General features: G+C 42.0%; 1 protein-coding gene across 1 annotated transcript in view; it reads right to left on the bottom strand.

Annotated features, from left to right (window-relative positions):
• Window positions 1-2,213: 2,213 nt before the first annotated feature.
• Window positions 2,214-16,246, bottom strand: part of LOC120019280 (lethal(3)malignant brain tumor-like protein 3) — a 39,186-nt gene continuing 25,153 nt past the window's right edge. Inside the window, exons 19-21 of the mRNA XM_038962590.1 lie at window positions 12,865-13,022; window positions 12,700-12,762; window positions 2,214-3,533 (exon numbers count right to left, since the gene is read on the bottom strand). Coding sequence (XP_038818518.1) covers window positions 3,390-3,533; window positions 12,700-12,762; window positions 12,865-13,022 — 365 coding nt within the window. The 3' untranslated portion in view covers window positions 2,214-3,389. The remainder of the gene's footprint in view (window positions 3,534-12,699; window positions 12,763-12,864; window positions 13,023-16,246) is intronic.

The following is a 16,246-nucleotide window of genomic DNA, read 5'->3' as shown; positions in this document are numbered from 1 at the left end:
TATTTAGTGTAGTTTTATCTAAAAAGGATAACTCTGTTTCACTGTTCTTATTTTTATGAAATTCACTCCCCTTCCTACTCGAAGGAGCCTCCACTGGCATACTGTCACGATCGTCTTCGGGAGAAAGAGAGGAGGACCAAGGCGCAGCGTGAAGTGAATACATTCTTCTATTTATTAAAGAAGAAACGAAGAACACTTGACAAACTTACAAAACAATAAACGAACGTGACGCTATACTGTATATAAACAGTGCAGACACAAGCAACTAACATATAGACAATAACCCACAACCCACAATACAAAACAGGCTACCTAAATATGGTTCCCAATCAGAGACAACGCAAAACACCTGTCTCTGATTGAGAACCATATCAGGCCAAACACATAGAAATAGACAAACCAGACATACAACATAGAATGCCCACTCAGATCACACCCTGACCAAACAAAACATAAAACATACAAAGCAAACTATGGTCAGGGCGTGACACATACCCTGACAACAGAATGGTGTGGGCATATACCGGTCATAAAGAATATTTATGAGAGTAGACTGCTGATTGGATATCATCCTCTATGAGGAAATAGCCAGCATTTTTGATACGGTCTGTTTGAGATACAAGTTTGAGGTGTTATTTTCTATAATTTATGCTTTGGCCAGAAATATGAGTATAGGATGAGTCAAAAACATAATTTGGGTATAATTTAACGGAATATGAACTTTTAAAAGTGAGATTTTCAATGGACAGTTACTTTAATAACACCAATTGAACTATCCATTATAATGAATCAGGATTCATTGTTATTGATAAAATTATCAGTCACAACAATTTTCCACTGAAGTTAATTTTATAATTAAAAAAATGCCTAAAAGATGGTGGCTCTCTCCCACCCTATTCCAACTCAAAATTGAAAGAGGCAATCATGAGATTACATTGTCATTAGAAACACATAATAATCATAGGAAATTCTGCTTAGGAGCAGAAATCAGAAATAATAGCATAATTGCATTTCACATCTGATCCTCTCTACCAAATGTCAGTCAGGGCCAAGTGTAATAAATGTACATTTGCATTCATTATCAGCCAAGTTCATGGACTGTTTTGTGTCTGAGGGCACATGTAGAATTATTCAAGCAGTGTAATAACAATCTAGAACATAGCCCTCGTCTATCTGCAATCTGCACGGTGCCCTAGCTACACTATGTTTGTTTATTCATGTGCATACGCATTCATAATCTCATAAGTCTGTAGGCTTGTTAGCTAGAATAAGTTGCTCCTTTGTTGGAGAGAAAAATAGCACCAAACGTCATGATAAATATTCATAACAAGGCAAAAATAGATGCATATACCAGCTTCAGCTTGACATTTCCAGAAGATGCCAACTGTCATGCTCTGGCTGTAGAGGTATTGGAGGCAATTGACTCTTATACTGTTTTTCTACAGCTATCCGCCTTTTTAGGGTAAAATGAAATATTCCCCCTGAAGCTAGTCATCTGTAAGTAACCAACCTAATCTAGAGTCGTCCATGGGAAAAGGCTATTCAATAACAGAGTATGTACTGAACACTTCCCTTAGCACCAAACATTGAATTAAGTTCAAATCATATAGATAAATCAGGAATCTGTGGTAATGCCTATTTCTAAATTCTGTTGAAAATCTTTATGCTTTGCAGTAAATAATACATTTCCCATTTGAAATCTTGTGCGTGACAAAACACATCAAAGACAAGGATCCCTTGACAAACAGTCCAGCTTAGATTCTTAGCTGGAGGCGATTTAGAAGAATGAAGCGTCGACACGATGATCAAACATCAGTTGTCAGATGATTTGTACATGGAATAAGAAATAATAGAAAATTAAAAGATTGTGTTGAACCATGCGAAAGGGTTCACTGCATGAAAAGAGAACAAGTGAATTATGTTTCCCTTCTTAGGGTATTAAATATGACATGGTGACAATAGGAAAAATATAGCACTTTGTGACAGGATGTGAAAATTCTTTGAGATTAGTGAGATGAATGAAATATGCATAATATTCTGGTACTGAACACTTCAACAAAGCCAAAGTGGCTTTAGTGTACCCTGGAAGGACAACTTGAGACAGAGGTAACACCTGGGACACAAGTAGACTTAACAGTAACACAAGAGGCAGCCTTAGTGTACTTCTCATTGTATTTATTTGTGAACCAATACAGGTGGAATTAAAGGCTTCATCATTATATTAGCTTCAGAAATGGCAAGCTCTTTTCCATTTACATTATTTTGCATAATTCTGCACACAGCAGTCTCACCCACCGGTATGAGATTTAAATAAATAAATAACAGCAAAACATAAACTGGCATTTTGTTCTCTTTAGGCTTCGGCAAAGCAAATTGAAATAGCACATTACAGTCAACGTTATTTAAAGAGCACTAAGTATGCTATTTGAGATTATCAGCAATGTACCTATTCAATTATATTTAACAATTGCTTTAAATTGCAGTACATAAATAAACAAAATTGAACAATTGTCCACATGAAGAAATACCCATGTCCATATAGATAGCCTTTTATTTTATATTTGATTCAATCAACCAAACCCGTTCCCTGGGTTTAGTACATTAAAGTACTGTAAACAGACACTTGTCACTGCTCCAGAGGTCCTGAACAGTACTGATGAGGTGACTGTACAGTACACAGGAGAAAGAAACCAGACCAAGATGACCCACGTTGGTCTTTATACAGGTACTGTATATTGCTATCCATAAAACATAAGAGTTGGGGGCATTTACCATGGGGAAATGAAATGCAGGGCCTGGTACATTGAATTATTACAGTAGGGTGGTTTGGTGAGAGAATAAAAATCATTTTCTCCTCTCGGTTGAAATATACAGCCTTCTCCTACAGCACCACCAACCCATCAGACAGACAGAAGTGACAAGGATCAAAAATCATGATTACTTTCTCATGAATGTATTCATTTCTCTGACCTGTATGACGCCGGCATTCCAGAGACACTGGAACAGCTAAAGCCAATAATCTTCTATAATACCAGAGACCCTGTGCAGATGGCACTTTCTACATGATGAAAAGTTGCTGATTGTGATGCACTAAAGGAAATCTGAAGGATGATAAACTAATAGTCCTCTGCATTTCCAGTTTCAGTTTTTAAGTAGATCAAACACCACGCCAACACTAATATAAAAAAATGAAAATTACATTTCTTCAATGAGTCAATCCTATTGGAGATTCTCAGTATGCAATATGGTTGTCTTAAAAAAAAAAGAAGAACTTGTGCAATTCAGTTCGCATGAGATACATCCGCTGGGAAGGACAGTTCTTTGTGCTTCACATCTTTGTCTGTAGACCTCCTCCTAAGGGGGAAAAAAATAGTACCCTCCCACCTTCGTTAGAGCTCATTACATGCCGATTCCTCCGCCGTCTTGAACATCAAGATGGAGTTGTAGATCTTAATGGCTGGACCCAGCTTGATGCTCATGATCCTCACCAAGTCAACCTGGGTCAACAGCAAGAAGGCTTCGCCATCTATTTGCTGGACAAGAACATGGGAGGGAGGAGTTAGAGAAGTCTCACATTTTAAAATGGGCACCATCAAAGCATTTTCCTAATAACCATTTTTGCCTATTGAATATGTTTCACATTCAACCTCCAATAGCACGTAGTTAAGATATAGGGGTGCTCAAAGAATTCACTTCAAAGACTAGGTTTTTTAAGGATTCTCCACCATGAGGGTTATGCAAATGTTCACGCCTCATTAGAGGGGGTGTTTTACAGAGGTTGAGTCATATTCTACCTTTAACAACCTGTCGTAAAATCACCCGCTGTTACTGTTGACAGAATGGCACAACATGAACATGAATTCATGAGAACCATGAGAAGAATTTCCTGTGTTTAATGACTTGGATGATCTGTAGAGAATACCCAAATAGGCCTAATTGAGTGGGCGAATAAAAGTACACTTTTTTTTCCTTGAACCACAGGCCTCTGGGACAATTAAGTTATAGAATTTTTTTGTGAACAATTGTTTTTATTGCATCACAAAGGCAATACAATCGATAATAGTTTTAAGAGATTATCTGAAGATTAATACAATACACCAATTTATAGAAAAGATGACCAAAGACTACCTATCTCCAATCCACGTCTTTGTTTCTGGAGCTGAAAATACTCAGGTTTGTTGGGAGAATGAAATGATGGGGGACATATGAGAGTGAATCAGGCGTCCACCAGCAGACTGTGTGACAGCTGTTTCTAGTGACAGCTGCTCTGTTTGCAGTCCCCAGTCAGTCAATCAGTCAGTCAGTCAGGGACTAGTACTGCATGTCTTATGTATAACTGCTTCCATCACTCAATTTAGCTCCAGAGAAATATGTCTCGAGTTGCCTTTATTAGCCATTGGAACAGCTGGGTAATCCTTTAGTCGTTAACAGTTCTATAAAGTGACTCCATTCATGAATGTCAATCAAGCTGCCAGCATATTCATTCTTTTCCCCATTGACCCACTGCCTCAAGTAGAGAGGTTCATGGACACAGCAATTATCAATATGCCAACATTTATCTCTAAGGACTGTTAGTTGAACTACTGAACTCATACAACCCTTACACCTCTACTACACTGCATTATTACAAGTTGTCATTTAAAAGTTTAAAAGTTACATTAGTGAAACATTAAAAAAGTCATCATTTTTAAAACGATACTAAATACATTTATGTTACCAAATAAGTGATTAAAACACACTGTAGCCTACAGTAGCCTCAACAGCACTCTGTAGGGTAGCACCACGGTGTAGCCGGAGGACCGCTAGTTTCCGTCCTCATCCTCTGGGTACATTCAATACAAAACCTCGGAGGCTCATGGTTCTCACCCCCTTCCATAAGCCCTATTTGCATGGGCCTAGTATTTTATATAGAACGTCAGTTATGTAATTATTACACCAGCATGTCTGTTTTTCCAGTGGATGATTCGGATGGGATTAGCTTTACCAAACTGCCCGTTATATTTTTTTCCCTCATTCACAATTGACCGTTATTACGGAAGCCTGGAGGCTCTTCTAGGCATGAAGATATTTCAAATGTCTAGGGATAGCTTTAAATTGGCCTAATGGGCTTCAGTTCGGAGAAAGTCTAAATAATAGTAACGACTACCCCACGGTTTCCCTGTTCCATCTATTGCTGTTCACTGGACCCTATGATCACTTGGCTACATAGCTGATGCCTGCTGGACTGTTCATTAATCACGGTACTCCATTTTGTAAATTTTTTTGTTTACCTGTCAGCCCCAGCCTCGAACTCAGGCCCTACGTGTAGTTAACCGACCCTCTCTGCCCATTCATCGCCATTTTACCTGTTGTTGTTGTCTTAGCTGATTAGCTGTTGTTGTCTTACCCGTTGTTGTCTTAGCTAGCTCTCCCAATCAACACCTGTGATTGCTTTATGCCTCGCTTTATGTCTCTCTCAAATGTCAATATGCCTTGTATACTGTTGTTTAGGATAGTTAGCATTGTTTTAGTTTACTGCGGAGACCCTAGTCCCACTCAACATGCCTCAGATACCTCCTTTGTCCCACCTCCCATACATGTGGTGACCTCACTCAGCATAACTAGCGCATCCAGAGATGCAACCTCTCTTATCATCACTCAGTGCCTGGGTTTACCTCCACTGTACCCGCACCCCACCATACCCCTGTCTGTACATTATGCCCTGAATCTATTCTACCACGTCCAGAAATCTGCTCCTTTTATTCTCTGTCCCCAACGCACTAGACGACCAGTTTTGATAGCCTTTAGCCTTACCCTCATCCTACTCCTTCTCTGTTCCTCGGGTGATGTGGAGGTTAACCCAGGCCCTGCGTGTCCCCAGGCACTCTCATTTGTTGACTTCTGTAACCGAAAAGCCTTGGTTTCATGCATGTTAACATCTGAAGCCTCCTCCCTAAGTTTGTTTAACTCACTGCTTAGCACACTCCGCCAACCCTGATGTCCTTGCCATGTCTGAATCCTGGTTTAGGAAGGCCACCAAAAATTCTGAGATTTCCATACCCAACTACAACATTTTCCGTCAAGATAGAACTGCCAAAGGGGGAGGAGTTGCAATCTACTCCAGAGATAGCCTGCAAAGTTCTGTCATACTTTCCAGGTCTATGCCCAAACAGTTCGAGCTTCTAATTTTAAAAATGAATCTCTCCAGAAATAAGTCCGCCGCCTGTTATAGACCCCCCTCAGCTCCCAGCTGTGCCCTGGACACCATATGTGAATTGATTGCCCCCCATCTATCTTCAGTTCATTCTGTTAGGTGACCTAAACTGGGATATGCTTAACACCCCGGCAGTCCTACAATCTAAGCTAGATGCCCTCAATCTCACACAAATTATCAAGGAACCCACCAGGTACAACACTAAATCTGTAAACATGGGCACCCTCATAGATATTATCCTGACCAACTTGCCCTCCAAATATACCTCTGATGTTTTCCATCAGGATCTCAGCGATCACTGCCTCATTGCCTGCATCCGCTATGGGTCCACGGTCAAACGACCACCCCTCATCACTGTCAAACGCTCCCTAAAAAACTTCTGCGAGCAGGCCTTTCTAATCTGGCCCGAGTATCCTGGAAGGATATTGACCTCATCCCGTCAGTCGAGGATGCCTGGTCGTTCTTTAAAAGTAATTTCCTCACCATCTTAAATAAGCATGCCTCTTTCAAAATATTTAGAACTAAGAACAGATATAGCCCTTGGTTCACTCCAGACCTGACTGCCCTCGAACAGCACAAAAAACATCCTATGGCGGACTGCACTAGCATCGAATAGTCCCCGCGATGTGCAACTTTTCAGGGAAGTCAGGAACCAATACACGCAGTTAGTCAGGAAAGCAAAGACTAGCTTTTTCAAACAGAAATTTGTATCCTGTAGCTCTAACTCCAAAAAGTTTTGGGACACACTCTTATGGAGAATAAGAGCACCTCCTCCCAGCTGCCCACTGCACTGAGGCTAGGTAACACTGTCACCACCGATAAATCCACGATGATCGAGAATTTCAATAAGCATTTCTCTACGGCTGGCCATGCCTTCCTCCTGGCTACTCCAACCCCGGCCAACAGCTCCGCACCCCCCGCAGCTACTTGCCGAAGCCTCCCAAGCTTCTCCTTCACCCAAATCCAGATAGCAGATGTTCTGAAAGAGCTGCAAAACCTGGACCCGTACAAATCAGCTGGGCTAGACAATCTGGACGCTCTTTCTAAAATTATCCGCCGCCATTGTTGCAACCCCTATTACCAGTCTGTTCAACCTCTCTTTCATATTGTCCGAGATCCCTAAAGATTGGAAAGCTGCCGCGGTCATGCCCCTCTTCAAAGGGGGTGACACTCTAGACCCAAACTGTTATAGACCTATATCCATCCTGCCCTGCCTTTCTAAAGTCTTCGAAAGCCAAGTTAATAAACAGATCACTGACCATTTTGAATCCCACCGTACCTTCTCCGCTGTGCAATCCGGTTTCCGAGCTGGTCACGAGCGCACCTCAGCCACGCTCAAGGTCCTAAACGATATCATAACTGCCATCGATGAAAGACAGTACTGTGCAGCCGTCTTCATCGACCTGGCCAAGGCTTTCGACTCTGTCAATCACCGTATTCTTATCGGCAGACTCAACAGCCTTGGCTTCTCAAATTACTGCCTCGCCTGGTTCACCAACTACTTCTCAGAGTTCAGTGTGTCAAATCGGAGGGCCTGTTGTCCGGACCTCTGGCAATCTCTATGGGGTTCAATTCCCGGCCGACTCTTTTCTCTGTATATATCAATGATGTCGCTCTTGCTGCGGGTGATTCACTGATCCACCTCTATGCAGACGACACCATTCTGTATACATCTGGCCCTTCTTTGGACACTGTGTTAACAAACCTCCAAACGAGCTTCAATGCCATACAACACTCCTTCCGTGGCATCCAACTGCTCTTAAACGTTAGTAAAAACAAATGCCTGCTTTTCAACCAATCACTGCCTGCACCCACCCGCCCGAATAGCATCACTACTCTGGACGGTTCTGACTTAGAATATGTGGACAACTACAAATACCTAGGTGTCTGGCTAGACTGTAAACTCTCCTTCCAGACTCATATTAAACATCTCCAATCCAAAATTAAATCTAGAATCGGCTTCCTATTTCACAACAAAGCCTCCTTCACTCAAGCCGCCAAACATACCCTCGTAAAACTGACTATTCTACCAATCCTCGACTTCGGTGATGTCATTTACAAAATAGCTTCCAATACTCTACTCAGCAAACTGGATGCAGTCTATCACAGTGCCATCCGTTTTGTCACCAAAGCCCCTTATACCACCCACCACTGCGACCTGTATGCTCTAGTAGGCTGGCCCTCGCTACATATTCATGGCTAGACTCACTGGCTCCAGGTCATCTATAAGTTTATGCTAAGTAAAGCTCCGCCTTATCTCAGCTCTACCAAGTCATGATAACACCACCAACCCGTAGCACGCGCTCCAGCAGGTATATCTCACTGGTCATCCCCAAAGCCAATTCCTCCTTTGGCCGCCTTTCCTTCCTGTTCTCTGCTGCCAATGACTGGAACGAATTGCAAATAAAAATCGCTAAAGCTGGAGACTTATATTTCCCTCACTAACTTTAAACATCAGCTATCTGAGTAGCTAACCGATCGCTGCAGCTGTACATAGCCATCTGTAAATAGCCCACCCAATCTAACTACCTCATCCCCATATTGTTTATATTTACTGTTCTGGTCTTTTGCACACCAGTATTTCTACTTGCACATCATCATCTGCTCATCTATCACTCCAGTGTTAATTTGCTCAATTGTAATTACTCCGCTACTATGGCCTATTTATTGCCTTACCTCATCACGCCATTTGCACACACTGTATATAGACTTTCTTTTTTCTATTGTGTTATTGACTGTACACTTGTTTATTCCATCTGTCTGTTGTTGTTTTTGTCGCACTGCTTTACTTTATCTTGGCCAGGTCGCAGTTGTAAATGAGAACTTGCTCTCAACTAGCCTACCTGGTTAAATAAAGGTGAAATAAATAAATAATAATAAAAATATAAAATAATAATAATACATATCAATAAGAACCATTAACTGTAACCTATGCAGACAGTTAATGACGTGACGTACACTAAATTACCAAAAGTATGTGGACAGGGAAGGGCCTTCCCCAAACAGTTGCCACAAAGTTGGAATCACAGAATCTTCTAGAATGTCCTTGTATGCTGTAGCATTAAGATTTCCCTTCACTGGAACTCACACTGCCCTATCCCATCTGGACAAGAGGAATACCTGTAAGAATGCTGTTCATTGACTATAGCTAAGCTTTCAACACCATAGTAACCTCCAAGCTCATCATTAAGCTTGGGGCCCTGGGTCTGAACCCCGTCCTGTGTAACTGGGTGCTGGACTTCCTGACCGGCCGCTCCCAGGTGTTGAAGGTAGGAAACAACACCTCCACTTTGCTGATCCTCAACACAGGGGCCCACAAGGGTGCATGCTCAGCCCCCTCCTGTACTCACTGTTCACCCATGACTGCGTGGCCACGCACGCCTCCAACTAAATCAAATCAAATGTTATTTGACACATCCACCGAAATCAACAGGTGTAGACCTTACCATGAAATGCTTATTTACAAGCCCTTAACCAACAATACAGTTCAAGAAATAGAGTTAAGAAAATATTTACTAAATAAACGAAAGTAAAAAATAAAAAGTACAAAATAAAATAACAATACCGAGGCTATATACAGGGGGTACCGGTACCGAGTCAAGGTAATTTGTACATGTAGGTAGGGGTAAAGTGACATGAATAAATAATAAACAGCCAGTAGCAGCAGTGTCAATGTAAATAGTCCGGGTGACCATTTGATACACTTTTATGCAGTCTTATGGCTTCGGGGTAGAAGCTGGTAAGGAGCCTTTTGGACCTAGACTAGGTACTCCGGTACCACTTGCCGTGCGGCAGCAGAGAGAACAGTCTATGACTTGGGTGACTGGAGTCTGTGACAATTTTTTGGGCCTTCCAATGACACCACCTAGTATATACAGTGAGCACCACAATTCATTGGACAGTGACATTTCTTTTGTTATTTTGGTTCTGTACTCTAGCACTTTGAGTTTGAAAGGATACACCCATTTTCGGGCAACAAAAAACATTGGACAGTTTAACATAATGTAGAATAAAGTAATCATTGTTAATATTTGGTCGCATATCCTTTGCATGCAATGACTGATGGAAGTCTGCGATGCATCAACATCACCAGACGCTGGGTATCTTCCCTGGTGATGCTCTGCCAGGCCTGTACTGCAGCCATCTTCAGTTCCTGCTTGTTTCGGGGACTTATTGCCTTCAGTCTCCTCTTCAGCATGTAAAATGCATGTTCAATTGGATTCAGATCCGGTGATTGACTCGGCCTGTTAAGGATTTTCCACTTTTTGGCCATCAAAACCCCCTTCGTTGCTCTAGCAGTATGTTTAGGGTCATTGTCTTGTTGCATGATGAAGTGCCGTCCAATGAGTTTGGAGGCATTTGGTTTTATCTGAGCAGATAACATATTTCTGTAGACTTCAGAATTCATTGTTCTACTTCTGTTTGCAGTCACATCATCGATGAAGACAAGTGAGCCTGTTCCACTGGCAGCCATACAGGCCCAAGCCATAACACCCCCTCCACCATGTTTCATGGATGAGGTGGTATGCTTTGGATGTCGCATGTCTTTTTTTTCTCCACACTTTCCTCTTTCCATCACTCTGGTACATGTTAATCTTTGTCTCATCTGTCCACAAAACTTTTTTCCACAACTCTTGGGGCTCTTTTAGGTGCTTTTTAGCAAACTGTAATCTCGCCTTTCTGTTCTTCAGGCTTATCGGTGGTTTGCATCTTGTAGTGTACCCTCTGGAGTCCTCCTGGTGTAGTCTTCTACGTACGGTAGACTTTTGACACATCTACACCTTCATCCAGGAGAGTGTTTTTGATCTGTTGAGCTGTTGTCAGGGAGGTTTTCTTCAAGTATTTGGTCTTCCTCAGTCTACCGGGTCTTTTGACATAATTGAGTTCACCGGTTGTTTTTTTTCTTGTTAATGATGAACCAAACTGTTGACTTGGGCATGCCCAGGGTTTTTGCAATGTTCCTGATTGATTGATTTTCATTTCTGAGCCTTATGACGGCCAGCTTCATTTGCATCGACACTGCTGTCTTCCTCATGTTGTCACACCCCAACAACAACCTCCAAAGACAATAGCAAAGTCTAGAATCAATACTATTCATCAACAGCTCTCCTGCATTCACTAACGACACAAATGAATACACCTGCTTAACAACACACATCTGTGAAGCCAATTCAACAAATACTTGTAGTAACTTAAAATGGGGGGACCATGTACAAAAGGTGCTGTCATTTCTAAACGGTTCATCCGATATGTTTGAAAGTACCCTCAAATTAAAGCCGACAGTCTGCACTTCACTCTCATTGTCATTGTATCCTTTCAAACTCAAAGTGCTAGAGTACAGAACCAAAATAACAAAAAATGGTCACTGTCCAATGAATTATGGTGCTCACTGTAGGTCCTGGATGGCAGGAAGCTTGGCTGTAGCTCGTATGCTGAGCAGTTGGTATACCAGGTGGTGATGTAACCAGCCAGGATGCTCACGATGGTGCAGCTGTAGAACTTTTTGAAGATGCCCACCCAATCAAAGGATCAGAGAATGAATCTAGTACTGAAAGCATAAGCTAAAGCTAGCTAGCACTGCCGTGCAAATGTGGTGAGTAATTGACTCAGAGTGAGAAGACAATAGTTGAACAGTTTAACAAATTAATTTCTTCAAAAATGAAGGAGAGACCTATATTTTGTTGTATTTTTTCACTTTCACTCACTTAGCTAGCGAATGTAGCTAGCTAGTTTAGCCTACTCAAACACCTGGCTCAAAGAGCGAGGGATACTATGCTAGCTAGCTGGCTATCCAACGCTGGAACTCTTCCAAGTCAAGGTAAGCTTTTGGTTTTATTAATTTATTGCCACTGGGGCTTGCCGGTGTAACTGTTAAACTGCTAGCTGCTGACTGTACACTGTGCTGCATGATTGTAGCGGGTTTACTAATATGGTGATAATGATGTAGGCTATGTGTAGCGGTTATGATATGGTTTGACTTGGAAAGGTTTTTTCGCCTGGTCACAGGAAACTGATGTGTCTGAAGTCCACAAGCGAAGGGAAAAGGTGAGAGGATCAAAGGGCGTACATGTGAGAAGGAATACAATGATTAAAGGGATCATGCTGTTTGTAGCTGCTATGAAAGTGAACTGTGTTTGCGAGTGATCAGGGGTGTATTCATTCCGCCGATTCTGTAGAAGAAAAACGGAAGCAAACGGGTATCAACAAAATGGGTATAAACACACCTGAATTTGTCCAATAGAAACTATTGTTTCCAACTGTTTGACTAATGATTACACCCTAGATCAGCTAGATGCAGGCAAGACTGTGAAAGACGGTACTGAATGTGTCAATGTCTGTCACCTTGATTACTCAAATTTCTTGCAACCTGTGCACTTACGTTGTAAACTTTCATTTAAAGGGTACGTTATAACAACCTCATGATGGGAATAGGGAACATTTGAGTATCATGTAGTAGTGTGTGTGTGTATCAGTGGTTAGCTGCAGGTTCTGTACTGAAACTGTACCTCGTCTCTGAAAGTGTGCACGTGTTCCCTACAGCCTGGAAGACCTTGGATGAACTCAATCACCTGTAACACATTGGACATCATGCTTAGTATAGTTATCCAAATGAACAGCACAGTCACTGCACAGCAAGCAACAATGTAGCGACAATGCAAATCATCCATTACCTCCTCCACTGTCCATGAAGCCACTTTGCTTGAAGTGATGCCAGCCACAGTGGGAAGTAGCTTGCTGTGCTGGTCCCAGCAGAAAGGAGAGCTGCTAGGGGATGGCGAGGTGCATGGCATGAACACTGACTGGTGAAGGGCTTGCTGTAGTGTCTGCTCTACTTTAGGGAAGGGAAGGAAATAAACAAAAATCCTCAAATTAATTCACTTAAATTTGGAAAAGCAAGGAATTTGTTGCTGTGATTACCTGAAGATGAACAGCTTGATACTAAAGGGATCTGATGGAAGTCTTTGGAGAAACAGAATGCAGATGCTTGGTGCTCACTCCTAACCATATTGGGAAGCTGTGGGAATCAGCCTAATTAGATAGTGAGTTAATGCTGACTGTTTCTTTATCCAGGCATAAACCCAGCTTTGAGAATCTTCCAACATTTATCTCCTAAAATTGACAATTCAAGTGAAGCGGAAAATTGTGATGTTTTGAGAGTAATTCTAAGGTTTTGATGGAACACAAAGATAAATATTGCCTGAGGAGGAATAAATCTAGAGAAATTCACATTAAGATCACTTCATTGGCTAATTGCACACAAGGTCCAACCGAAATTTGACTTCCGCTTTTAACCCAACCCTTCCGAAAGACACACATACATACACATTTAAAAAAAAACATTTTTATGTAGGAACTAATCTACTGTAGCAAGAGAGGGAAGCAATTACAGTCTGGACCAATTAGAGAGGTAGCAAGGGACACAGTCACAGACTCATGGATCATAATTCTTTAGGACAAATTTAATGAGGTGACAGTTGTGACATAGCAACTTCATGTAACTTTACTTTGGTTGATGGAGAAACTAACAACAAAACAGTTGTTCGCTTATGAACAAACACCCCGAGGACATCAATATTCACGTTTCAGGGAAATGAGGGAGTATTTTCTGGAAGAGTCACTCGCCATTCTACTGAGTAAATACCTGAGAGGCACTGGGTGTTACTCCTGCATATGCATGTTAGAGAATGATCACTGCTCATTAAATCTAGAATATATACACAAATAAATATATATACACACACACATACATACATACATACATATATACAGTTGAAGTCGAAAGTTTACATACACTTAGGTTGGAGTCATTAAAACTTATTATTCAACCACTCCAAATGTATTGTTAACAAACTATAGTTTTCGCAAGTCGGTTAGGACATCTACTTTGTGCATGACACAAGTCATTTTTCCAACAATTGTTTACAGACAGATTATTTCACTTATAATTCACTGTATCGCAATTCTAGTGGGTCAGAAGTTTACATACACTAAGTTGACTGTGCCTTTAAACAGCTTGGAAAATTCCAGAAAATGATGTCATGGCTTTAGAAGCTTCTGATAGGCTAATTGACATCTGAGTCAATTGGATGTGTACCTGTGGATGTATTTCAAACTCAGTGCCTCTTTGCTTGACATCATGGGAAAATCAAAAGAAATCAGCCAAGACCTCAGAAAAAAAATTGTAGACCTCCACAAGTCTGGTTCATCCTTGGGAGCAAATTCCAAATGCCTGAAGGTACCACGTTCATCTGTACAAACAATAGTATGCAAGTATAAACACCATGGGACCACGCAGCCGTCATACCGCTCAGGAAGGAGACGCGTTCTGTCTCCTAGAGATGAACGTACTTTGGTGCAAAAAGTGCAAATCAATCCCAGAACAACAGCAAAGGACCTTGTGAAGATACACAGGTACAAAAGTATCTATATCCACAGTAAAACTAATCCTATATCGACATAACCTGAAAGGCCGCTCAGCAAGGAAGAAGCCACTGCTCCAAAACCGCCATAAAAAAGCCAGACTACGGTTTGCAACTGCAAAGATCGTACTTTCCTCTGGTCTGATGAAACAAAAATAGAACCGTTTGGCCATAATGACCATCGTTATGTTTGGAGGAAAAAGGGGGAGGCTTGCAAGCCGAATAACACCTTCCCAACTGTGAAGCACGGGGGTGGTGGCATCACGTTGTGGGGGTGCTTTGCTCCAGGAGGGACTGGTGCACTTCACAAAATAGATGGCGTCATGAGAGAGGAAAATTATGTGGATATATTGAAGCAACATCTTAAGACATCAGTCAGCAAGTTAAAGCTTGGTCGCAAATGGGTCTTCCAAATGGACAATGACTCCAAGCATACTTCCAAAGTTGTGGCAAAATGGCTTAAGGACAACAAAGTCAAGGTATTGAAGTGGCCATGACAAAGCCCTGACCTCAATCCTATAGAAAATGTGTGGGCAGAACTGAAAAAGCGTGTGCGAGCAAGGAGGTCTACAAACCTGACTCAGTTACACCAGCTCTGTCAGGAGGAATAGGCCAAAATTCACCCAACTTATTGTGGGAAGGTTGTGGAAGGCTGCAATAAAATGCAAATTAATTACTTAAAAATCATACAATGTGATTTTCTGGATTTTTGTTTTAGATTCTGTCTCTCACAGTTGAAGTGTACCTATGATAAAAATTACAGACCTCTACATGCTTTGTAAGTAGGAAAACCTGCAAAATCGGCAGTGTATCAAATACTTGTTCTCCCCACTGTATATATACACTGCTCAAAAAAATAAAGGGAACACTTAAACAACACAATGTATCTCCAAGTCAATCACACTTCTGTGAAATCAAACTGTCCACTTAGGAAGCAACACTGATTGACAATAAATTTCACATGCTGTTGTGCAAATGGAATAGACAACAGGTGGAAATTATAGGCAATTAGCAAGACACCCCCAATAAAGGAGTGGTTCTGCAGGTGGTGACCACAGACCACTTCTCAGTTCCTATGCTTCCTGGCTGATGTTTTGGTCACTTTTGAATGCTGGTGGTGCTTTCACTCTAGTGGTAGCATGAGACGGAGTCTACAACCCACACAAGTGGCTCAGGTAGTGCAGCTCATCCAGGATGGCACATCAATGCGAGCTGTGGCAAGAAGGTTTGCTGTGTCCGTCAGCGTAGTGTCCAGAGCATGGAGGCGCTACCAGGAGACAGGCCAGTACATCAGGAGACGTGGAGGAGGCCGTAGGAGGGCAACAACCCAGCAGCAGGACCGCTACCTCCGCCTTTGTGCAAGGAGGAGCACTGCCAGAGCCCTGCAAAATGACCTCCAGCAGGCCACAAATGTGCATGTGTCTGCTCAAACGGTCAGAAACAGACTCCATGAGGGTGGTATGAGGGCCCGACGTCCACAGGTGGGGGTTGTGCTTACAGCCCAACACCGTGCAGGACGTTTGGCATTTGCCAGAGAACACCAAGATTGGCAAATTCGCCACTGGCGCCCTGTGCTCTTCACAGATGAAAGCAGGTTCACACTGAGCACATGTGACAGACGTGACAGAGTCTG

Source organism: Salvelinus namaycush, chromosome 24, assembly GCF_016432855.1.
Source record: "Salvelinus namaycush isolate Seneca chromosome 24, SaNama_1.0, whole genome shotgun sequence".
In the NCBI taxonomy this organism is placed as follows: Eukaryota; Metazoa; Chordata; class Actinopteri; order Salmoniformes; family Salmonidae; genus Salvelinus; species Salvelinus namaycush.
Note: the sequence above shows the minus strand (reverse complement) of the source record. Positions and strands in the feature narration are given on the sequence as shown.